Source organism: Loxodonta africana, chromosome 2, assembly GCF_030014295.1.
Source record: "Loxodonta africana isolate mLoxAfr1 chromosome 2, mLoxAfr1.hap2, whole genome shotgun sequence".
NCBI lineage: Eukaryota > Metazoa > Chordata > Mammalia > Proboscidea > Elephantidae > Loxodonta > Loxodonta africana.
Window position 1 is genome coordinate 97,002,162 of NC_087343.1, and position 26,624 is coordinate 97,028,785.

Here is a 26,624-nt window from a genome sequence, read left to right on the forward strand (position 1 = left end):
GTTAATTTGCATGTTTGGGCTTGGGAAACTCATATTATCTTTTGTAACCTCAGTCTCCTTATTTGTAAAAGAGAGATAATGCCTGCTGGGCAGGATCATTTGGAGGACTGATCTCAATATTTTAATTGTCTTTACTGTACATGACATGTATGTAGTGATACTCAGTAGCCGCTACCTATCACTGTTGTTATTATTACCAATACTCATACTCTCATACTTTCTTCTGGGCAGTCCTTCTCAAGAAGGATTTTATATCCTTCAGCATTTCTGTTTTCCCAAAGAATCTTTATCTCTTACTCTGGTATTCATTCTTTTTCCCCTCTTCTTCCTAACGAAACACACAAATGATACAGTGTTCAGTAATTTGTACACAGCTATACTCCCCGCCCACAGTATACTCCCCGCCCACAGAAACCTTGGCTAACTGAACCAATTAAGTTTGGCTGTAGTCTAGCTATCTGCTTTTTCCTGGATTTTTTCTTTCTCAAGCACATTTTCTTAGGCAGTCTAAATTTTTTTGCCCTTGACATTTATTGTGCCCTTAGCTAAATTAGTATGTAACCTTTTCTACTAGACATCTCATCTTAGTGTTGGCTTAGTGTTGTTTTTCCTGCATTCTCTTAAAGAAATGTTTCAGTCCTCATCTTAATGATCATCATTTCTTAGGTAGTCTGAATACCTCCAACCTCCATTTGAATCATTATTTTCTTTAATAACTTAAAAAAAAAAAAAGGCTGTCCCCATCTCTCATGACTGTCAGAAAGCTAGTACTTCTGGAGACATGGCTGAGGGTTTTGAGGAGTGCTTAGATTTTCTGGTTGTCACTTGTTATCACTTTGAGCCATTGCCTGTGCTTCTCCCTGATAACCTGACAACTTTGGCCTTCGTTATTTCTCAATGGTGCCTAAGTTCTCTCTGGTCTGGGTTAGAACAAAAGTAAGACTTCTTAGGCTTTGTATGTGAGTATGTGTGTATGCATGTTTTAGGGAAAGATACAGAAGTTCCAGGAGGGATCACGAACAGAACAGGAAGCAATTGAATATCACTGATCCTAGCCTTATTCTTATATAACAAGTCCCAGGTGATCTCCACCATCTGGTGCTTACATTGTAGCTTACATCCCAAGCTTCTAGAATGGTGCCAGACACATTCTATGTACTTGGCAAAGACTGAAAAAGTGAATAAAGGTGTGAATAAGTAATTTGGTACTTGGGTTCCTCAACTTAGCTTAAAAAAAAAAATCCGTTGCCATCAAGTCGATGTGAACTCATGGCGACCCTATAGGACAGAGCAGAACTGCCCCATACGGTTTCCAAGGAGCACCTGGTGGATTCAAACTACAGCCAAGCTCTTAACCACTTAACCACTGTCCCACCATAAAACTGGGAAAACTGGGTATAGTATACTGGATTTCTTTTAAAAATATGTGTTTTCAAAATTCCCGCAGGCAAGGTTGTGTCATCTGCATATTGCAGGTTGTGAATGAATCTTCCACCAATCCTGATGCCACATTCTTCTTCTGATAGTGCAGTTTCTCAGTGTATTTGCTCAGCACACAGATTGAATAAGTATGGTGAAAGGATACAATCCTGATGCATACCTTTCCTGACTTTAAACCACTCAGCATCTTCTTGTTCTCTTCCAGTGACTGCCTCTTGATATATGTACAGGTTCCTCATGAGCACAATTAAGTGTTCTGGAATTCATGTTCTTCACAAGATTTTTTTTGTTTTTTGTTATGAGCCTCACAGTTGAATACATTTGCATAGTTGATAAAACACAGGTAAAGATCTTTCTGGTGTTTTCTGCTTTCAGCCAAGATCCATTTGATATCAGCAATGGTATCCCTTGTTCCATGCCCTCTTCTGAATCTGGCCTGAATTTCTGGTAATTCCCTGTCAATGTACTGCTGCAACTGCTTTTGAGTTATCTTCAGTGAAATTTTATTTGTGTGTGATATTAATGATATCTTTTGATAGTTTCTGCATTTGTTGAATCACCTTTCTTTGGAATGGGGACATATATGGATCTCTTCCCATCAGTTGACCAGGTAGCTGTCTTCCAAATTTCTTGGCATAGAAGAGTAAGCACCTGTAGCACTCACTACATCTGTTTGTCAAAACATCTCAATTGGTATTGTCAACTCCTGGAGCCTTGTTTTTCACCAGTGCCTTCAGTGCAGCTTAGACTTCTTTCTTCACTACCATCAGTTCTTGATCATATGCTACCTCTGGAAATGGTTGAAAGTCAATCAGTTCTTTTTGGTACAGTGACTCTGTGTATTCCATCCATCTTCTTTTGATGCTTCCTGTGTCATTCAATATTTTGCTGTTAGAATCCTTCAGTATTGTAACTCAAGGCTTGAATTTCTCTTCTGTTTTTTCAGCTTGAGAAATGCCTAGTGTGTTCTTCCCTTTTGGTTTTCTAACTCCAGGTCTTTGCATACTTCATTATGATACATTGTCTTCATGAGCCACCCTTTGAAATATTATGTTTAGCTCTTTTACTTCGTCATTTCTTCCATTCACTTCAGCTGCTCTACATTTGAGAGCAAGTTTCAGAGTCTCTTCTGATATCCATTTTGGTCTTTTCTTTCTTTCCTGTCTTTTTAATAACCTTTTACTTTCTTCATGTATGATGTCCTTGATGTCTTTCCATAACTCATCTGGTCTTTAGTCATTAGTATTCAGTGTTTCAGATCTATTCTTAAGATGGTCTTAAATATAGGTGGGATAGATTCAAAGTCCTTTTTTGGCTGTTTTGGACTTGTTCTAATTTTCTTGTCCTTCAGCTCAAACTTGCATAAGAACAATTGACTCTCTGTTCCTGAGTTGGCCCTTGGCCTTTTCTGACTGATGATATTGTGCTTCTCCATGTCTGTTTCCATAGATGTAGTCGATTTAATTCCTGTGTATTCTATTTGGCAAGGTCCACATGTATATTCTCTGTTTATGTTGTTGGAAAGAAGGTATTTGCAATAAATAAGTGGTTGGTATTGCAAAATTCTATCATGGAATCTCCAATGTTGTTTCTATCACCAAAGCCATATTTTCCAACCACTGAGCCTCCTTGTTTGTTTCCAGCTTTCACATTCCAATCACCAGTGATTATCAATGCATCTTGACTGCATATTTGATCAGTTTCAGACTGTAGAAAATCAAAAAAACCAAACCTGCTGCCGTCGAGTTGATTCTGACTCACAGTGGCCCTATAGGACAAAGTAGACCTGCCTCATAGAGTTTCCAAGGAGTGCCTGATGGATTTGAACTGCCGACCTTTCAGTTAGCAGCCATAGCTCTTAACAACTACACCATCAGGGTTTCCTCAGACTGTAGAAGTTGGTACAAATCTTCAGTTTCTTCTTCTTTGTCATTAGTGGTTGTTGTGTAAATTTGATTTAGAGTCAAATTAACTGGTCTTCCTTGTAGAGGTATAAATATTATCCTGTCACTGACAGCATTGTGCTTCAGGTTAGATCTTGAAATGTTCTTTTTGACAACGAATGCAATGCCATTCTTTTTCAATATGTCATGCCCTGCATAGTAGACTATATGATTGTCCAATTCCAAATGGCCAATACCAATGCATTTCACCTCACTGATGCCTAGGATATCAATCTTTATGCGTTCCCTTTCATTTTTGAGGACTTCCAGTTTCCTAGATTCATACTTTGTACATTCCACTTTCTGGTTGTTAATGGATGTTTGTAGCTGTTTCTTCTCATTTTGATTTGTGCCACTTCAATAACCTTAAAATTTATTCTCACAAATTAGAGGGGAATATTCTTATCTAAGCGATTACAGGAGAAAAGAGAACCTTAAAACTTTGATTTTGAATAACTCTTTCCATTTCTTGTTATATTTGAACTCTTCTGAAAGATGACCTATTTTATGAATTGCTATTCCAAGTTTAGTCAAGGAAAGGTTAATGTTAAAAAGTCTGATTTTTATTATTGCTCGGAGAGATTCTCTGAATGAAAATAACATTACTATTATGCCCCGAATATTTAAATTTCTCAAAGCGGTATTTTAACATTTCTAAATATATTTGATTAGGAGAATCCCTTGCATCTCATTGAATTAATTCTTTAGGAATTTGTGGATGTCACTTATTAAGACTTTTCATTTGCCTTGACTAGTTTTTGTATGAGTAGGTACATAAGAAAAAGAAAAATCATCCCAATTTATTTGGTTGGAGAATATTTAGCATTTATATTGAATACCACTCATATCCATTAAATATTCTCAACTTTATTTTTCACTTGTGTTCCTCTGTTTGGGTATAGAACAATTGGGGGTATAGCAAATATTCTTGTCTTGGTAATTTGTATACAGAATGATTACAATTTAATGGAAAAAAATTTTATTTGTATTTCAGAGTATTGCTAGTACCTTAGAATTTCAACCTGGAGAAAGATATAAATATATTTCTGTCAACATCACTGATAATTCTATCCCTGAACTGGAAAAGTCATTCAAAGTCGAGTTGTTAAACTCAGAGGAAGGAGGTAAGACTGGTGACTTAACATTTTCCAATATTTACCTTCTCACTGGCTGTGATGACAGTAGATTCTATTAAGGAAGTAACATTTTAATGATCTAACACTATCCTTTTTTTTTTTTTTTAAATGAATTAATGACTAGTTTTTGGAGAGAGCAGCCTGAAGGTTAATAATTACTTAAAATTTATGGTGGATGCTTTCTCATTGATAATCCCTTTATAGGTAAAAAGAAAATGTCTGTCTCTCTACATATTTGTTTTGTCTTGGTTTTATATATTAATATTCAACTCATAATTTTATTTACATGTACTCTTGCTGTGAAGTTTGGTTAATTCTGAGTTAATAAAAAAAATACATCCATATATTTATTATATGAGCATCACTTTTGTGCTGTTTTGTTCCTTTTATTATCCATTTCTCTTTTCTTAAAGAAGATGTGCTTTTAGAACGGAATAGTAGAGTTGTACTGAGTGACCGAATTTTACTGTCATTCATAGTAGGTGCCCCTAAAGTTACCTGTCTCCTGTCTTCCTTTTTTCTAATTTTCACTTTAGAACTATCTCTAGATATAGCTCAAGCCTGTTGCTGTTGAGTCGATTCTGACTCATAGTGACCCTATAGGACAGAGTAGAACTGCCCCATAGGGTTTCCAAGCAGCAGCTTGTAGGTTTGACCTGTGACCTTTTGGTTTGCAGCTGAGCTCTTAACTACTGCTTCACCATCTTCAGGTTAAAAGCTGGTCCTGTAGATAATCTACTATAACTTGATTATCAGTAAATAGGTTCAAAATAGGTTCACAATGCCTTATCCTCAATTCTGATATTCAGACAAATGAATAGCAGAGGTTTTGGGATCCGAAGCTTATTTTGTGGCAAAAACTCGTCTGGATAGATGTGAGGCTGTTTATAATCTTCATTTACCCCATTTAGAGCCATTATTTTTATTTCTTTCTTTGCAGAAACATTCATATGTTTAGTTATGTGGTGCTACTGGGAGTGTTATATTACTCTTGTAAGTGCAAGAAATTGAGGGTCGGTATAATATTAACCGGAAGCCCCGGTGGCATAGTGGTTAAGCGCTATGGCTGCTAACCAAAAGGTTGTCAGTTTAAATCTGCCAGGCGCTCCTTGGAAACTCTATGGGCAGCTTTACTCTGTTCTATAGGGTCGCTATGAGTCGGAATCAGCTGGATGGCACTGGGTTTTATGCTGTTCACCAGAACAGACCCTTCTGTGACAAGACCTGTTATTGTTATTATAGAATGTCATTCTGATGAAAAAAAAACAGAACAAAGAAACCTCATAGTACTAAATATGTCACCCAAACGGAGAGATTGGGTAGGACAGAAATATTGAAATTTTTTTTTAGGATAAGTGGGAATTTGAGCATTTCCCAAAATTTCCCTGCCATGTACTCAGTGCCCAGGTAAAACAAAGGAGACCTAGCCAGTATTTGGGAGCAGGCAAGTGAACTGCCACAGCTTGGCTGAATGCATGGAATAGTGAAAATATGTTGGATGACCTATTTGGCAGGTGTCATGTAAAAATACCGGCTTTACTTGTCTTCCAGAGACAAGTCCTCACATTTCCAAATCATATTTTCATGACAGGAATTTCATTTATGTAAAGGTCACTATAAAATGTTTGAAAAGTTATCCTTTGTATCATTTGTAGCCAAACACTACAAAGAGATGTTAGTGATTATTATTTAGAATTAATTAATAAAGGAGCATCAAATAGTCTTGTGTTCATAGTGGTATTTGTGATTTTATGTAAAACCTTTTCTCCAAATCTCTGGAATATACACTGTTATATGGTAATTTATACATGAGTACTAATCTGAAAAGCAATCTTATGGTTTCTTAGTAAGCAGCAGTAGCAGAGAATCTGAGTTTCCCTCCCATTAGTAGCAATCTGGACACTGGTCTTACTGTTGGAGTTCTCTGGAGTCATAGATAGGGACTGCCTAATAAATGCAATAGTGTATAGAGCTAAATTTTTTTGAGCACCAAGGGGACACACCTTCTCCCGCTTTGTTACGCTTTCCGTTAGCAAAAGTACACTGGTGTTGAACTTCACAGCCCTTTCTTGTGACTCCTGGATAATATGGCAGCAAACCATGTAACTGGATGGTACCTGGAATTCCTTTTTGCTTTTTAAGTCTGTAAGATGATTTCAAGGTTCTTGGTAGCAATAAATCCTCATGTCTGTTATATCAGTCCTGTTGAGAGAAAAAAAGAATCACAGGGCAGATATTAAACGAGCATAATGTCAATCAAGGATGTTGGTAGAAGCATTTATGTAGGGATGTGACCTTGCTTCTCTTAGTCCTTGTCTTTTCTACTGCTGTCATTGCTGCTGTTAGTCTTTTCTATTTGCAAACATTTGATAAAATAACAACTGGGGTATAAAATATATTGGAGGTGAAGGTATAACCTTTTCCTCTTTATTATATTCCTGATCTGTTGCCAAGTTACTTTATATTTGTACGGTGCTATTTATTTTGCATTATTTTATTTGATCTTTACAACAGTTTTATAAAAGATGGCATCTTTTATAGGTGAGAAAACTGAGGTACCAAGAGGTGACTTACTGAAGGTTTTTTAGCTAGTATATCTCATAGCCAGGGCTGAAGTAGGGCATTTGAGACTGCTTATCTAGGGCTCGTCCCACAATGCCAGTGGTGAAAGGATGTGATCAAGTTTGAGGCTGATAAATACGGTGGAGATTTGAATGTGTGGATGGAAGGAAGTATTAGATGTGTTTCCCTAATTTTAAGTTAGTTGTTGTGAGTGGTAAGGTGACTGTTATAGGCATACAGGCCTATGTAAATTTATATATGTAAGTATATATATATATATACACACACACACACAAATATTTGAAATATTGAAAACTATTTACATTGTTGTAAGTAGTGAAAATTTAAAAATGTTATTAGTTAAATCAGCAGAAATGAGAAATCCCAATTAAATCTTACATGGAGTATTTCCTAAATCTGTAAATGAAGTTTTGGTAAATTGGTAACTTGTTACACTTTCATCGTTTAAAATAATCTATTTTCTATGGAAGGATGCATGTCATTGGGTGAATATTATTGCATTTCCTCCTTGCTTGTTATGTTTTAAGAACTCTGAATTTTCTCATTGTGTCATTGTGTTGTGTGTGGGTTGTGTCTTTGTGTGTCTCCTTATGAAGTGGCTGAACTCTTTAGGGTTGATGGCAGTGGTAGTGGTGATGGGGACATGGAATTCTTCCTTCCAACTATTCACAAACGTGGTAAGCAGCTGTCCCAAGCTCTTTAGTGTTAAAAGTTTTCATTTTAATTTCTTGCTTTAGAATCAATAATAATTACCATTTATTGACACATACCATATGTAGGTCCTTTACATATTTATCTCATTTAGCTATCACGGTAACTTTATGAAGTACTATTGGCTTCTTGTTGTAGTCACTTAGAAAGGGATCAAGTTACAGTCAAATCCCTGCCTGCCCCTGAAGCCCAGACCCTCCTCCTTCCAGGAGCCTAGTGCAGTTCCCTGATTCTAATTTGAATAGAAATGAAAAATTATTCACAGTCACACTTTGAAGTAAGATTGATTTAATTTTCCAGAATAGGTACAATTTGATTTTTAAGTACCATTTTGCTTGAATACTATTCATAAAAACAAATAGTGAAAAACATTTTACATAGCTTTGAGTACCCTAAAATGAGAAAAATAATACATGTGTATTTTAACCGTAAATGCATCAAGCTTATTTTCTGTATGAAAAGGACCATGAGTTCTTACATGTAGTATTTAATCAAAACAAACAGGAAAAAAATTTAAGGAGAAAATAAATGGAGTGAACAAGTTGCCAGTTAATGGGTTGGGAATATTGGAAAGAAGAGGAATTTTGAAGTGGATTCATACACAAACATGATTCGGCTTTTTCCCCCAAATATTTTTCCATGTTAGGAGAGAATACTTAGAATACTTGTTTCTTGAGGCAGAATGCTAATGAACCTCAAATGTTTCTTTTCTCACAGCGTCAGGTTTTATATCTTAGTGTCAGAACTCATATTTTGTCCCTCCTCTCATTCCTGACTTCCATCAATGCCTCATGTAACTGTATTTAATTACTTTATTACTTTTGGAATTGTCTGTTTTCTTATCTGCATGCGTCAATACAACTTAAACTTGAACATGCTTCTCGTGAAAATTTTAGGTATTTCTTTAGATCCTGACATATTTTTAGTTACAGGATTGTATTGTTCACGGTCAGGAAAGGTAGATCTATAATGTCATAGTATAATGATAAAATAGGCCTAGAATTATAGAGAAGCTACCGTTTCATAAAGAGAAGAGTCATATTTGGCTCACGTTCTTCTGAGGTCAGCAAAGGTCGTGGGAGACCTTCCTCATAGCGTCTGTGTGGAAGAATGTTCTCTTTCATAGAGAAGAAAAAGAAAAACAAGTTTTCCTTATTCACCAAATGCACTTGTATATCACATTAGTGCCAAAGTAGAGAGAGGTCATAAAAGCATGAATATGTGTGGCAACCTTTTGTGTCTGCCTTTCTTTCTAAAACAAATTAGAACTTAATGAATGGAATGATTCTTTTGAAAAAGTTGTTCCCTGGCTTTTCCTTTGGTTTGTAAATTCCTGATTAACATTTTTTCGTATTTGTTGGGACTTGTTCATGCAGCCAGTCTAGGAGTGGCTTCCCAAATTCTAGTAACAATCGCGGCCTCTGACAATGCTCATGGTGTATTTGAATTTAGCCCGGAGTCACTATTTGTCAATGGAACTGAACCAGAGGATGGGTACAGCACTGTTATATTAAATGTGAGTACAATTTCCTCCTTCGTTTCAGGGCATTTTCTGTTCTTTTAAAGCTGTTTTATTGTATTATGAAAATGTATTCTTTTTTTTTCCTGTGTGGGTGGAATAGAGTAATCCTAATGGCACAGACGATGCACATTGATAATTAAATAGTGATTTGGTATTTGTTTTTGTTTTTAGTTTTGCGTATAGACTTATCTTATTGTTCTGAGGGTTCCTGACCCTTTAAGGAATGTAACGGAGCTGTACCACAAATCTGTTTTACATAGATTTTTGTATTAGTTTGTATAAAAACAAAAAACCAAACCCATTGCCATCAAGTTAATTCTGACTTATAGCGACCCTACAGGACAGAGTAGAACTGCCCCATAGAGTTTCCAAGGAGCACCTGGTGGATTTGAACTGCTTACCTTTTGGTTAGTGCCATCGCACTTAACCACTATGCCACCAAGTTTTCCTTAGTTTGCATAGGCTGTGGTAATAAACATTTCCAAAATCTCAGTGGCTAAATACAACAAAAATTTGTTTTTAATCATGGTGGATGTACAACTTAAGTTGACAAGGGGCTCTGATCATTATAATCACCTAGGGATCAAGGATCAAAAAGGCTACACCTCAACAGGTGCTTGTGTGGATGTGGACAATTGCATAGTGGCTCTTATGGCTTCTTTTTGGAAGTAATCCGCATCACTTCCACTTACATCGCTTCCACTTACATCGTTTCCACTTACATCATTTCCACTTATATCGTTTCCACTTACTTGCATTAGCCAGAGCAAGTCTCACGATAGTGCCTGTGAGTGGAGAAGTGCAATCTTCTTTTTATCTCTTGGAAGGAATGAAAATCCAGAACATTTGTCAACAGCAATAATAGCAAGTCTTTCTGTGCATATTTACTCTGCTTTGTTTCAAGTGGGAATTAAGCAGGATTCTGTTGCACTGGGGATTGTTAAATGAATCAGAGGTGCTAGAAACACACCCAGCTTTCTTATTTCCTACAACTAATGAAGAAAGGTCACTCAAAATATATCCTTTTAGTACTCTTTTGGTAGATTTTCAATAAACTATTATAGCATAAATGGAACAATTATAGAAAGGAGGACTCATCACTCAAGGGAAAAAAAAGAAGAATTAAGGGAAAGGACCAAGTGTTGTAAAATTCCTATGTCTAATTTTTTTTTTTTGAGTTAACATTCATATTTTAAGTACGTGCAAAGATTACTTTTAATTGGGACTTATTTGGAGTGATTTTTAAGCTTTTCATTTTTAACAAACTATTGACAAATGCATTTCTTCCTTCTTAAATATACCTTGGGCCAAATATGTTTTTATGTGATTTTGTTTTTCATATTGTATTGGAGATAAAAGGAAATACGATTTTTAAAAAAATATTTTACAGCTAACATTTTAGGAAAATATCACTGATCTATTTCTTACAATGCAGTACATACCTTATTTTCAGGGAATGTAAAAATTTCCCTGAATATGCTTAAAAATAATACATTGTTAATTATATTTAATTTATTACTAATGTATATCAGGATTGCAGAAAAGATACAGCTGTATTTAGTTAGAATTTAAAAACGTTCAGTTTGTAATTTCAGTGATCACTTGTTAAATACTTTTAGTCTTGAGAAAAACTTATGTAAAATAAAATAAAAATTTAATGTTACTACCATATGTATTTAACCTCTAAGTCAGTTATCTTAATCCCTCTTTTACTATCTTTTAATATTAAATTTTTCATAGGTTATGAGAAGTCATGGAGCTCTATCTCAGGTGATTTTGCGGTGGAACATAGACTCTGATCCTGATGGCGATCTTGCCCTCACCTCTGGCAACATCACGTTTGAGATTGGGCAGAGGAGTGCCAACATCACAGTGGAAATATTGCCAGATGAAGATCCAGAACTGGATAAGGCATTCTCTGTGTCAATCCTCAGTGTCTCCAGTGGCTCTTTAGGAGTTCACACCAATGCCACATTAACGGTTTTGGCTAGCGATGATCCTTATGGGGTATTCATTTTCTCCGAGAAAAATAGACCTATTGAGGTTGAGGAAGCAACCCAAAACATCACGTTGTCAATAATAAGGTTGAAAGGTCTCATGGGAAAAGTCATAGTTATGTATGCAACAATGGATGATATGGAAAAAACACTTTATTTTCCACCTAATTTAGCTAAAGCAACTCAAGGAAGAGACTATATACCAGCTTCTGGATTTGTTATTTTTAGAGCTAACCAAAGTGAGGCAACAATAACTATTTCCATTTTGGATGATGATGAACCAGAAAGATCAGAATCTGTGTTTATTGAACTGCTTAACTCCACTTTAGTAGAGAAAGTACAGAATCGCCCAAGTAAGTATACATTAGTTTGTTAATATTATTATTAGAGATAAGAATACTAAGACAATAAACTTAGAATTGAACATAGAAAATTCTATAAAAATAATACAGCAATTGATAATTTTAAAAGCATCGTCTTCCAAACCTGTGTCTGTAACACAGCCATAAGCAGGACACCTCTTAGAAATCATGTTTTAAAAAAGTCAGTTAAGTTCTAAATTTTAGAAGCTTCTGTTTAATCCATGTATAACTGATCTCTAGTACTATTGGATTCAAACTGTATGGACTCAGACATACCAATGATCCTGAAGATGGTGCAGGAATAGGAAACATTTCATTCTGTTATGCGTGAGGTTGTCATGAGTCAGAGTCAACTCAGTGGCAGCTAACAACAGCAACAAGAACAGTAGGATTGTGCTATATATTGTAGCTTCCAAAACATTTAAAAATCTATCTGGAGATCCCAAGGATAATCCTGTTAGCAGGACCCTGAAACTTCCTCTCTTTGATCCATTTCTGGAAGGTTCCCTAATCAATGGAGGCTCTGTATATTGGCAAGGAATACTTTAATTTCAATTTTAGGATAATATGTATATGAAACATATAAAGCCTTTTATTGAAACTGGAATTATATAACCCAAAATGTGAGATCCTGAGATCTGCATATTGGTTATATTCTGCCGTATAGATTAAGGTTTCTTACAAGTAAGTTTCTTGACCTTGTAACACTGGCATGAATATACTGTATAGGGTGAGCAGCATTCTTGCCTGCAGTGTAAGTAATCATAGTCCAAGGTTACAGAAGGAACTTTACGTCATATGGCAATTGCTGACATTTAATCTCCAGATCACAATCAAGGTTAAAAATTCTTGCATAACACTAACTTTCCCCCCTTTTTTAAAAGGAACCTTGGTGGCATAGTGGCTAAGAGCCCAGCTGCTAACCAGAAGGTCTGGAGTTCAAATCCACCAGCCACTCCTTGTAAACCCAATGGGGCAGCTCCACCCTGTCCTGTAGGGCTGCTATGAGTTGGAATCGACTCAACAGCAACGGGTTTGGTTTTTATGAATTGTAATAGCAAAGAAATGAAAATAAGACATAATTAGTCTCATTAAATAAGAATTATAAAATACACCCTGATTCTCAGGGAACTCACAGTTTATTGAGTAAGATAAAAATAAAACCGGGAGGGAGTACAGCATATTATAATTGCGAGGGGCTGTGGGTACTGGTGTTAGATAATTTGTGTTCCAGTGTATGGTAATACACATTGGACGTAATTTTTTTAAGCCTCAGTTTCATTATCTATAATATAGAAATATTATAGGAAGTAAGTCAGACAATATTCTAAAAATTAATACAGTGTCTTGCACACGGTAAGCATTCAATAAATCTGAGCAAGGTTATTATAATAAAGTGCTACATGTAGAGAACCTATGTGCTATGGGATGGGAGAAATAATCAGCGTGTATTTTATGCTTATTATGTTTCTGGAGACATGCAGCATACCTGGGGCAATTTAGGATAACCATAAGCTATGAAAGGAAACCCTGGTGGCGTAGTGGTTAAGTGCTATGGCTGCTAACAAAGAGGTCGGCAGTTCGAATCTGCCAGCTGCTTCTTGGAAACTATCAGGCAGTTCTGCTCTGTCCTATAGGGTCACTATGAGTCAGAATTGACTCGGTGGCAGTGGGTTTGGGTTTGAGTTTGGGATGATGTGAAATGGAGCCCTAGTGGCACAGTGGTCAAGAGCTCAGCTGTCAGCCACAAGGCTGGTAGTTCGAATCCATCAGCTGCTCCTTGGAAGCCCTGTGGGGCAATTCTACTCTGTCCTATAGGGTTGCTATGAGGCAAAATCGACTTGATGGCAATGGGTTTGATGTGAAATAATTAAAGGAGAATTGTGTGCAAATCTGTGTGACATTTACTCAAATTGTAATTGACAAAATCAGTGTAGGGGCTGGTAATCCTTTGCTCTTCCTCATGAGTAAGGAGAACACTGTGAGAAGACTGGCAGTCAACACCTGGGTGAGAGCAAAGGGCAGGATGAACGGTCAGTAATAACTGAAGGTGTTACACCTGGTTTGATGAGGAATTATAGGTAAGGAGCAAGAGAGTAGGCAACATTTACAGGATGCCTCTTGACAGTGTCCACCATGTACTAGTATAAGACATTAGGTAACTTTGTCAACTTCTTGTGCCTTGGTGTCCTCATCTGTAAAATAGAGACAACGTTACCTGCATACAGAGATGATGTGAGAATTAAATGACTTAATGCACAAAGCACTTAGAACAATGCCTGGCAAATAGTCCACAGTCAGAAAATGTCACCTGCCGCTCCAGCTGTGTTGCCACACGCTTTTCTAATTTAGTTGGACTTCATTATTTTGATTTATCATTTATGATTTTAACTATGATATCACTTAGTATAGTTTGGGAGTATGCCATTGACATTAAATGCTATCATTCCTGGTTTTTAGGCTAAATGGTCTGAAAATGTTAAATTTTAGTAATCATGTACTTCCAAATAACAAGTTATTAGAGGGTATTCTAAATATGAACTCAAAATTATTTACCTCTAATAAGGGTTTGTTTATGCTTCATTTGTGTTAAAGGGTCACCTTTTATGTTGATTCGTCAAGGGTGCTGGTTGGAATTGAACCTAGAAAATAAATTAGGAAGAGTTTTGAAGGACCCTAAATGCCTTCAAAACCAGCTTCGCTCTCTCTGAAGTCAATGGAGAGTAAAAGAGAGCTTTGAAATTTTCACTGATGCGGTATTGAGGCTGTCTCTGATTTCTCGATGCAGTAGTTGAGTGAGTCTATTAACAGACATTGGGCTGGGAGGAACAGATTTGTGAAGGAAGACAGTGAAGCAGTAAGAGAGACAGTGATTGCATTCGATTAGGATTGTTTGCAGATGATCTTTGAGGGCAAGGAACTGAAATACTTCCCTATTCAATTTTTGAAACAGAAATAGCCTATCTATTTATGGCAAGGTGGTAAGCTAATTAGAAAAACATAATTCTGTAGATTTCATCATTATCTGTTGTAATATTATGCAAAGTGAAGATTAACTATAGTCTAATCATTTTTCCCTTTTGACAGATTTCTATTACTTCTTAAAATATTCCTGTTGGGTAACTGTGCCCTTGCTAAGAATTCTCTAATAAAAATATTCCTAGGACGTAAGCTACAAGAGAGCAGGAACTTTCAGTTCAATTTAATTTTGTATCCCCAATGTTTAGATTAGTGCTAGTACATGGCAGTCACTCAATAAATGTTTTTTATTGGGTTTTGGTAGAAGTTTACACAGCACATTAGGTTCCCATTTAACAATTTCTATACGTATTGTTAGGTGACATTGGTTACATTTTTCACAATATGTCAGCAGTCTCATTATTTCCATTCTGGTTGTTTTGTTTCCATTAATCTAGCTTCCTTGCTCCCCCTTGCCTTCTCATCTTTGCTTTGCAGTAAATGTTGACTCTTTGGACTCATATAGGTAATTTTATAAAATAGCACAGTACTCATGAGTGATATTGGTTGTTTTATGAGCCACTCCGTTATTTGGCTGAAAGGTGACCTCCGGTAGTGGCTTCAGTTCCAAGTTTAAAGGGTATCTCAGGGTAATGGCCTCGGGGGTTCCTCTAGTCTCTACCGACCCAGTAAGTGTGGCTTTTTTTAAGGAATTTGAGTTTAATTCTACATTTTTCTCCTTCTATCGGGGACCATCTATGGTGTCCCTCATCAGAATGGTAGGTAGTGTTAGCTGGGCACCTTGTAATTCTTCTGGTCTCAGGATAAATAAGGCTGTAGTTTGTGTGGGCTATTAGTCCTGTAGACTAATTTCTTCTTTGAGTTTTACTTTCTTTCCCTTTTGCTCCAAACAGGTACAGATCGCTAGTTGTATCTTAGATGGCCATTCACAAGCTTGTAAGACCTCAGACACTACTTACCAAACTAGGATGTAGAACATTATCTTTATGAACTATGCTTTGCCAGTTGACTGAGTTGTTCCACGAGACTATAGCCCTAAGCCTTCAAACCCGGTAAACCAATCCTGCGAGGTGTTTGGTTGTCTAGGAAGTATTCTTAACTGTGCCCCCATGTGCTTTATTACATGTATAAATATATGTGCAGCACACAACAAACATCTGTATACATTTGCCTAGAGGTACACCTAAACATGCGTACCTGTATACTGTATTTTTATGCAAATAACGTTTTTTTAACGCGTACCTTCTACATTTGTTTGCCAACCACTCCCTCCCACCGTGAGGTATTTTTGCAAGCACACTATGCGAATTTTTTTACAGCAACATTTGAAAAAATTAGCTTAGTGGTACTCTTGAAAATACCTTGCAGAGTGAGGGAGCGTTTGGCAAACAAATGTAGAAGACATGCATTATTTGTGTAAAAATACAGTACTCGCACATGCCTTGTTATACACGCATATGCATCCATATCTACCTATGTAACCACACCCATATTTTTTGGTTGTTATTACTGTGGTTGCAGGATTGTATATGTTATAGCATTTATTGAAATCATCTTTTAATTCTTGTGTACTTTTTAGTGTTATCCTTTACCTTGGTCAAGTTGTGTAGACTTCACCCATATTCAGTATTGCCTTTCCTGTCACCAAAATAATAAGCATCTACTACCTAGAAAGTGATTCTCCTCTCCCTGTCCATTCTCTGGTAGCCACCAAAGAATGTTGCTTTCTCTATGTGTACTTTGTCTTTTTATAAAAGTGAGACCATACAATATTTGTCCTTTTGTGATTGACTTATTTCACTCAGCCTTATGTCCTCCAGATTCATCCATGTTATAAGATGTTTTGAGAACTCATCATTAGTCTTTATAAAAAAAAAAAAAATTTTTTTTTTTTTTTTTTTAGTCTTTATAAAAAGCTATAATATTCCATTGTATATAAGCACCACAGTTTATCAATTTATCCGTTGATGGACACTTAGGTCGCTTCCATCTTTTTGCTATTGTGAATAATGCTGCAATGAACATCAGTGTGCAGGTGTCTATTCAAGTCATTGCTATTATATCCCTGGTATATACCTAGGAGTGGGATTGCTGGATCATAAAGTATTTCTATTTTTAGCTTTTTGAGAACACACCATACCTTTTTCCATAGTGTTTGTACAATCCCATTACCAGTGTACAAGTTCCAGTCTTCCCACAACCTTGCTAGTGCTTGTTGTTTTCTGTTTTTTTGATCAGTGTCATTTTTGCAGGAGTGAGATGGTATCTCATTTTTAATGTTGCTATAGGGTCACTATGAATTGGAATCAACTATTATGGCTGTGGTTTCTGGTTTTGGAATAGCTGATGATCACAAGCATCTTTTCATGCGTTTGTTGGCCGCCTGAATGTCCTCTCTGGTGAAGTGTCTGTTACTGCCCTTTGCCCATTTTTTGATTACATTATTTGTCTTTTTGTTGTTGAGTTGTTGAAGTTTTCTATATATTTTAGATACTAGAACCTTAGCAGATATGTCATTCCCCTTTGGGAATGTGCAGGTTCTCTTTTTACTTTTTTGATAAGGTCTTTGATGAGCATAAGTATTTAATTTTAGGAGGTACCGGTTATCTAATTTGTCTTCTGTCCTTGCATTTGTAGTTGTGTTTGATAGTCTATGTTTGAAGAAAGTTACGTTCGATAAATATTTTAAAAATGTAAATAGTAGAGTGAAAACCCAAAATGATCATCTCATTTGGCTGATGGAATCTTGCTGAACCTTCTTGATGAGTTTTGGCCAGTTCTTAGGACTTCAATATATTAGCTTTTAATTATTCTATTTTTCAGTTCCAAATTCTCCACGCCTTGGGCCAAAGGCAGAAACTATTGCTCATCTAATTATCATTGCCAACGATAATGCGTTTGGAACACTTCAGCTATCAGCGCCAATTGTTCGAGTGGCAGAAAATCATGTTGGACCCATTGTCAATGTGACTAGAACAGGAGGAGCATTTGCAGAGGTTTCTGTGAAGTTTAAAGCTGTGCCAATAACTGCAATTGCTGGTGAGAAAAAAAATACGAGAAATGAATTGTTTTAGAGGGACAGTGTATCCTTGATAATAAAGTTCCTCAAAGATGTATTTAGAAAAATAAGCCAGAAAACAACTATAGCCTTGTATGTGTTCAAGGCACAGACCTAGAGTTTATATCAAATATTTTGGACACTGTGCATTTGTAGAATTTATGAAAACTGTCAGCAGCATTGTATATGAATTCAAGAGCTATGATGACCAAAATATGCCCAAAGCAATGAAAAGTAAACTAAGGAAAACATTGTTAGGCTGTCTCTGTGTGTACTTTTTAGTTTTGTGAAAGGGATTCATGCGTAAATGACTGCTGAGGAATGCAGGAATAAATGAGTGGCCTTATGGTTTCGGTGCTTGACAACAGACTTGTCTCTGAGCCAGTGCTTGCTTATTTATGGAGAACATGGAAGAGATAATGTTTAGCATTGACTATTTTATGTATAGGAAAGATGATTTCATCACCAAATGTAAACACTAGGAGACCATCTTCTTCGGTGATGAAGTTATAACATTTAGAAAGCGATTACCCAAGAGCTATTCAATTAGAATCTTTTCAGTGTGCACTCATAGGAACATGAATGTGAATGGATGGGGTAAAAAAAGGAAAATGCCTGACTTGTTGAAATAAATCATCTGGACAAGAAGCCAGGCTCACCTAGTCCCTTGGTGGGTATGTATGTGCATTTGAGGGTGGACAGCTCCAGGAATGCCTGACTGCCTCTAGGTGCCCTAACATATTTGCAGATGTGAGCATTGATTGTATTCTAGAATATTAGCCCCCAGTCTTCACAGGGAGTGTCCCTTCTCTCCCCACCCACTGTTTGGCCAGAAAAAAAAGCTGCTGCCTTCCTGAGCAGGTTTTACAGTGGCAGTTTTTAATCCGATTTGCAGGAAATTCCAGTTTCCAGCCGTATCATCGATGATGCTAATGTATAATTTGGTCTCCCCAGTGCAACCAGAATTCTAGTTCAGTTCTTTGTTCTGAAAGTATTGTACACAGCTTTTTTTTTTCTTTTGTAGAGAAGAGACCATCTTGTGTTGATGGATGAGTCTCTGTCTCTTTGTGTTTGCTAAACAGAACAACTATGTTACAAAACTTTCTGAAAGTAAAAGAATGAACTTGAACACTGTTAGGAGACCTTTTTAATTATTTTGTGATACTGTTGAACCCATTTTTCTAGTGAGAGACATAAAATATTCTTGTTTACAATAGATACACTCAATAACCTCAAAGAATTCTTTCTAGACATACCCATCGAATTTAATACTTAAAAGTGATTCCCTAATATATAGAGTGTTTATGATTATATTTTATAATAAGTTTGTTAGCATTTTTGCTTTTTGTCTTGTAGGTGAAGATTATAGTATAGCTTCATCGGATGTGGTCTTGCTAGAAGGGGAAACCAGTAAAGCTGTGCCAATATATATCATTAATGACATTTACCCTGAGCTGGAAGAATCTTTTCTTGTGCAACTGCTGAATGAAACAACAGGAGGAGCCAAACTAGGGGTGTTAACAGAGGCGATCATTATTATTGAGGCCTCTGATGACCCCTATGGATTATTTGGTAACTACACTAGTTTTTTTGTCTCTTTTTACTTGTCTGTAAAGGACATGTAAAATGCCTTTTCCTTTACTTTTAGAGACTCAGGCTTGATTTGGTCATGTTATCATTTTTTATAAACTGCTATTGCTGACATACAGGATACCATAGTTACTGACAGTAGTTACTATTTTATTTAACAAACAAATCAGCCTCTTAGCATATATACAGAAGTCACAGACTGCTGGATTTTAGGTTAGATATGGCTCCTAGATGTGCTTTGTGAGTCTTAATCAATTCTTTAAAAAAAAAATATTAATTTAATCAGACTATACACAACAACCTGGATTTCTAGACTTTCTTGATAAACAGGAATATCTGGCAACATCGAGCCCCCATCTTGTATGACATCACTTATGGGAGTTAAATAGCAATTACCTTTTGGACCAGGCTTTTCCTGCCCAGTTAGCCACAGAACTCACTAGACCCACTTCACTTGTGTCTGGTATTTGCTTGGTTCCTGTGGGCATCTGAATTTATTATTTTTACTTCTACTGTAATGAAAAAATAATTTGGAAATTTTGGCAGGCATGACAAATTTGTATCATAGCATGTTATTTTGGCTTTGTGGGGACATAGCTACTGCAGTGGTTTAGTATGTTGACTCAGTTTCATTTTGTATTTGAAATTAACTCTGCTCTGCCCTTCAGGTTTTCAGATTACTAAATTTATTGTAGAGGAACCTGAGTTTAACTCAGTGAAGGTAAACCTGCCAATAATTCGAAATTCTGGGACACTTGGCAATGTTACTGTTCAGTGGGTTGCCACCATTAATGGACAGCTTGCTACTGGCGACCTGCGAGTTGTCTCAGGTAATGTGACCTTTGCCCCTGGGGAAACCATTCAAACCTTGTTGTTAGAGGTCCTGGCTGACGACGTTCCGGAGATTGAAGAGGTGAGAGGAATGGCTAGTATAGATTGACACTGTAAAACATGCCTTGTCTTATAATAACTAGAGCAGATGGCTGTTATTGTGACATTTTAGAGAGGATGTCATATTCTGTAAGAACGTTCAATATATGGAAACAGCCAATAGTGTAAGATATTATACTATAAGATAAAATAATATACATACAATAGTATAAGGTACAGATAACAAAAGCAAGAATATTGTATAAATAGCTTGTGTACACAAGCCAGTTTACTAGTGTATATATGTATGTATATATATATTGCACAGTTACCCTGTACTTTTCAACGTTTTGGTTAAATTTTTACTGTTTCTCATAAACGCTTAATTTGCTTGCATTTATAATTCATTTTGGTTTGCATATGAGTCAGTCAATCTTAATTAAGTGTAAATTTTGATTCTCTAGTCATTCATTTATTTATTCTTCAACATTATTGAGAATTTACTGTATGACAAACACCATGTTAGATACATCTTCCTGGTAATTTATTTTTTGTGATGAAGAGGCAAAGTACCAAAAAAAAAAAAAAAAAAAGTCTCAGTAGGAAAAGTCATTCATCACTAATATATACTGGCTGAAGATAATTTTGTTTTATGAAATGCAGGGATTATTAAGGCCTAGATGTCATAAAATAACATTTAATAGCATTTATTCTTTGGTAGTATCAAATTTTTATAGAAGAATCATAAAATTTCTTTTGAATGCTAATTGTGTCATTATCTCCTTAAAAAATTAGATATTATTTACTACATACAAAACCTCTTTCCTTCTCTCTGAATTTAGATGGCTCTGTGGTACCATATTTTTTGTTTTAAATTTTGACAAAGAATTTCCACTTAAGATAACATAGAAAATAAAACATATTGATTAACTATTCATTATTTTCCCTAAATAAAAGAATTTCCACTTAAGATAACATAGAAAATAAAACATATTGATTAACTATGCATTATTTTCCCTAAATAAAAGAAAGGTATAGGACATAAAAGTCATAGTGTTAAAATGGTAAGTATACACAAGGGTCTTAATATTGATTCATGAGGTTACATATATAACTGAATATTAAGCAATTTAAATAGCTTATGTTTCTTATGTATAATCATGCTCCCTTATTAAAAGTTGATGATGAATTATCCTGTTTCATACTGGGCTTGAAAATGTAATAGGGAGTTTCCTTGAGCTCATTTATATTTCATTCCATTTTATGTTTGTACTTGCATGGATTTGTTTGATATATGTATATTTCTTTTTTCTGCATCTTTATTATTCTAATTTCAGAACTGGATGCTGTTAAGGAAGTTTTCACTGTATTTTTAGGTTATCCAAGTGCAACTAACTGATGCCTTTGGTGGAGGTACTATTGGGTTAGATCAAGTGGCTAATGTTATTATTCCTGCCAATGATAATCCTTACGGTACAGTAGCCTTTGTTCAGTCGGTTTATCGCGTTCAAGAGCCTCTGGAAAGAAGTTCCTGTGCTAACATAACTGTCAGGCGAAGGTATATGAGCTGGATCTGTGGGAGGCATGGGAGTTGGTGGGGTGGTGGGGAAGGATCTCTTGCACATATTTTAGCCTTGATGATTTTTCTACACTGTAGATTATTTTGTAAGTTATAGTAATTTGTTAATTGAATTATGCCTATTGCTATAAAGAGCCCATCATATATATATATATATACATATATATATAAACCCAGTGCCATACACTTACCTATTATCAGAGCCCTGATGGCACAGTGGTTAAGTGCTCAGCTGATAACCGAAAGGTTGGCCCCAGCAGCTCCACCGGAGAAAGACCTGGCAATCTGCTTCCTTAAAGATTAGTGTCGTTGTGTGCCATCAGTCAATTCTGACTTACACCAAACCATTGCTGTAGAGTTGATTCCAACTCATAGTGACCCTATTGGACAGAGTAGAACTGCCCCATAGGTTTCCAAGGAGCACCTGGTGAATTTGAACTGCCAACCACCATGCCACCAGGGTTTCCTCTGACTTACTATGACCCTGTATTATAGGGTAGAACTGCCCCCATAGGGGTTTCCTAGGCTGTAATCTTTATGGAAGCAGGTCCCCAGATCTATTGGGACGGCTGACGGGTTGAAACCACTAACCTTTTGTTTAGCAGCCAAGTGCTTAACCAGTTTGCCGTCAGGGCTCCTTCTGTAAAGATTACAGCTTAGAAAATCCTATGAGGCAAGAAAAGATTACAGCCTAGAAAATCCTATTGGGCAATTCCACATGAGGTCGCTATGAGTCGGAATCGACTTGAGGGCACCCAAGAACAACAACATTATTAGTGAAATGGGTAGTGAATCATTAGACCTTCTAACCCCAGAAATTTATCTGTGATTCTTCGAATTAGAGCTTAAATACAATTAGCCTCTAAATTAAAGACCACTCAGATGCTATCTGTGAAGTGGTTGATTTTCAGGTTTTTTTCCCCCTCCATTCCTTTTGCAAGGCAGCATACTTGTTCACTGAGCTTCTTCAGAAATAGAAAATACAGGTTCCTGGGACCTTGTGGCAAGTAATTATATTCCTTCAAAATGTACTCATGCCAATATTATTGTTACTTTGTTTCAGTAATGGAAATTCGGCTCTTTAATTCTATTTGACAATTCTGAGATGGATGTTATTTGCATACTTTGCAAGGTATTTTCATAACTTGATTAAAAGTTAAGTATTGCTTGATTCAAAACTAGCAAGGTTTCCTTGCATGAGAAAACAAAATATTGAAAGACAAATGTAATTACATGGTTGTGATTGTACTAGTGCTTTTAACACATTTTAGAAAGAAAGTGAAAACCAGCATCAGCTTTTCTCTGTATGTAGTGCGTGTATCACTTGGCGTGGTTAACCTGTTTTTTAATTATCACTCCATGTTTTAGCGGAGGGCACTTCGGTCGGCTGCTGTTGCTCTACAGTACTTCTGATATTGATGTAGTAGCTCTTGCTGTTGAGGAAGGTCAAGATTTACTGTCCTACTACGAACCGCCAATTCAGGGGGTGCCAGACCCACTTCAGAGAACTTGGGTGAATGTCTCTGCTGTGGGGGAACCCCAGTATACCTGTGCCACTTTGTGCCTCAAAGAACATGCTTGCCTAGCATTTTCATTTTTCAGTGCTTCTGAGGGCCCTCAGTGTTTTTGGATGACATTATGGATCAGCCCAACTGGCAACAACTCAGGCTTCTGGACCTACAGGAAAAACACAACCAGGGTAGCATCTCTCTTTAGCAGTCAGGCTGTGGCTGGTAGTGACTATGAGCCTGTGACTAGGCAATGGGCCACAATGCTAGAAGGCGATGAATTTGCAAATCTCACGGTTTCTGTTCTTCCTGATGATTTCCCAGAGGTGGATGAGAGTTTCCTGATTTCCCTTCTTGAAGTTCACCTAATGAACATCACAGCTAGTTTTAAAAATCAGCCAACTATAGGGCAGCCAAATACTTCTACAGTTGTCATAGCATTAAATGGTGATGCCTTTGGAGTGTTTGTGATCTACAGTGTTAGTCCCAGTACTTCAGAAGACGGCTTGTATGTCGAAGTTCAGGAACAGCCACAAACCACAGTGGACCTGATGATCCATAGGACAGGAGGCAGCTTAGGTCAAGTGACAGTCGAATGGCGTGTTGTTGGTGGGACGGCTACTGAAGGCTTAGATTTCATTGGTGCTGGAGGCATTCTGACTTTTGCTGAAGGTGAGTGATGGCTCTCAATGGATTTCAGTTTTCCTGGCAAAGTTATCATAGTGAATTCTTATAATTGTGTTCATAAGAATTCTTAATGTGTACTTTCTTGTATATATGTAAAAGTTTAGTATGGTTTCAGAAAAATAGAAGTTAATTGGCTTGTTAGTGGTTGACAAGCCATGTGTAGGCTGACATGGTCCTACATACATATCTCTTTAGTTTATTAAAAAGAGAAGCTTTTCAGAGAATGTGTGAATTTTACTTTTTTTCTGACTGGAAAAGTAAAGTATACTTAAAAACTTCAGAATATATAACAAAATGAAAGAAAGAAATGTCCATAACCCCATATTCTAGAGCAATCCATTACATCTTCTTTTACCTAACTTTTTATGCATGTATTTTTTAATTTTTTTAGAAAGAGCGATTGGGACCATGCTGCATATAAGTACATTTTTGGAAACATCTAATAAGTATTATATTTGAGAGTAAGCTTTTAAAAAGTATGGAACATTTCTGTAATGGTTATTTCCTAGTAAATAATTTCAGGAATAGTGGAATCAGATATTCTTGATGGGGGCAGGTTGGCAATTGGAAACATTTCTGTCTATTTCAAAAGGAATAATGAAAATTTAATTAGGAGGGAGTGGAGCTGAAGATTTAAAGTCAAATTTTCTAGTGGCTTTGGAAACTACAAGAAAAAACCCAAAAAAACCCACCATGCTTGCTTAGCATGTTATAATATAAAGTTTTTTTTAAAAAAAAAAAACAAACTCGTTGCTATTGAGTCGATTCTGACTTACAGCAACTCTATAGGACAGAGTAGAACTGCCCCATAGAGTTTCCAAGGAGATTCACACTGCCTTTTGGTTAGCAGCCATAGCTCTTAACCACTATGCCACCAGGGTTTCCATATAAACTAATAGCATTATACAAATTATTATTATATTGAACTGTAATTTTAAGTCACACAAACGCAAAATGGACTATATGTTATAGCTAACTTAGATTTGTAGATAATGTATACTCTCTGGGGGCAACCTTGACACTGCTGAATTGATGGAAAAGCACAAGGGTCATGAGAGAGAGAACAAGTATTCAAATTCCCTTTCTGTTTTTTCTGCCTTCTTCTCATCACCCTTTCATCTTCTTCCAGGAAAGAGGGAGGAGTTAAATGTGGAAACAATATGCTGAACTGCAGAAGGAACATTGAGTTGAGGGTTGTTTAGTGGTCACCTCGATACTAGTAGGGTTCTAGGCCAAATTGAAAAGTAGATTGCTTAGCCCTTGTCATTGTCACTTCTCCCTTCGAATCAAATTGCTCTTGCACCTTCTTTCTTCTTTGCCCCACTTTCTGGAAAGTGGTACTTAATGCTGATATCTAGTTACCCAAAGGCTCAATTCACTCAGGCTCTTTTGCTCAGAATTTGCGATATCTTTTCTGTTCCCCATTTTGACCATGATTCCCTAAATGTTCCTGGTCTTGCAGCAAGGTTTTGAGTTGATTCCTTGATTAGTTATTCACAGTAATGCTAGAACGACTCTACTTTCCTAGAGGGAGCTGTTTCTAAACAGAAGATGCTTTAGAAGCTGTTCACCTAGCCAGGTCGTTTTTCTTGGCTAAAGACCAGAAGGTAAAGCCACGATTCTTTGAAGTTTCTTTAACTTAGCCATAATTCACAATGGCTTTCTCTCTAGTCTGTCCGTGTTGATGAAATTTTCCTGTGTTTTATATGCAGAGGAAGGTACAGATTAACATTCAAAAATTTGTTTCTAGTAGTGCTTATATTTCTCATGGCATTGAACCGTTATAATGCATTTAAATATATTTACTTACAATTTTTTAACAGAAGATATTTTGGGCTTCTGTGAAGGCATGTTGGTGGTTTGATTACTTTGGTTTTATTCCATTCATTTTTTTATAGGTGAAACCAAAAAGGTAATTATTTTAACCATTTTGGATGACTCCGAGCCAGAGGATGATGAGAGCATCATAGTGAGTTTGGTGTACACCGAAGGCGGAAGTAGAATCTTGCCCAGCTCCGACACCGTTAAAGTGAACATTCTGGCCAATGACAATGTGGCAGGAATTGTTAGCTTTCAAACAGCTTCCAGATCTGTCATAGGTCGTGAAGGTGGGTTCCTCTTTCTGTTGAGCACATTTATTTTCTTTTCCGTGGATGTCACTATCTTTCTAGTCTTTTAAAGCTTCCAGTGTTTTTTTCTTTCATTGTTTTGTTGAGCTGTGTGTGTTAATTCACATTGAATTTATCTGGGATAGTGCTATATAGTGATGTGTTTAACTAGATTTAGGAGCCTTGCGACTGGGATTTGTGTTCTAGCTAACATTCTCCACCGGAGTGATTTTATGGAAGTTAGTCAAATCTGGGATGCTCAGCTTTCGCATCTGTTTAACGGGGGAAAATGTCACCTACTTCATAGGTTTCTTGGCGAGAATTAAGTGAGATAATGAATATAAAATGTGTAGCATAGTTTCTGGCGTGTGTAGTATATGTCAGTAGAAGCTGTTGATAATAAACGGTCAAACGTTTGCTCCCTGTAAAAACAAATAGTTTATAACCAGTAATTATTGATTGTGCCTGGAATTGATTTATATTGCATTTGTATATTTTATCAACAAAATGCCAAACTAGATAACCTTATAAAATGTACATAGGAATTACAT

The 26,624-nt window shown here is 36.4% G+C and overlaps 1 protein-coding gene across 1 annotated transcript in view; it reads left to right on the top strand.

Moving 5' to 3' along the window:
• The window catches only part of ADGRV1 (adhesion G protein-coupled receptor V1), a 614,420-nt gene that overhangs the window by 65,234 nt on the left and 522,562 nt on the right, over window positions 1–26,624 (top strand). The window contains exons 24-33 of the mRNA XM_003404981.4: window positions 4,378–4,507; window positions 7,699–7,779; window positions 9,190–9,329; window positions 11,076–11,685; window positions 17,497–17,712; window positions 19,088–19,303; window positions 19,990–20,234; window positions 21,568–21,749; window positions 23,139–23,950; window positions 25,864–26,073. Coding sequence (XP_003405029.2) covers window positions 4,378–4,507; window positions 7,699–7,779; window positions 9,190–9,329; window positions 11,076–11,685; window positions 17,497–17,712; window positions 19,088–19,303; window positions 19,990–20,234; window positions 21,568–21,749; window positions 23,139–23,950; window positions 25,864–26,073 — 2,842 coding nt within the window. The remainder of the gene's footprint in view (window positions 1–4,377; window positions 4,508–7,698; window positions 7,780–9,189; window positions 9,330–11,075; window positions 11,686–17,496; window positions 17,713–19,087; window positions 19,304–19,989; window positions 20,235–21,567; window positions 21,750–23,138; window positions 23,951–25,863; window positions 26,074–26,624) is intronic.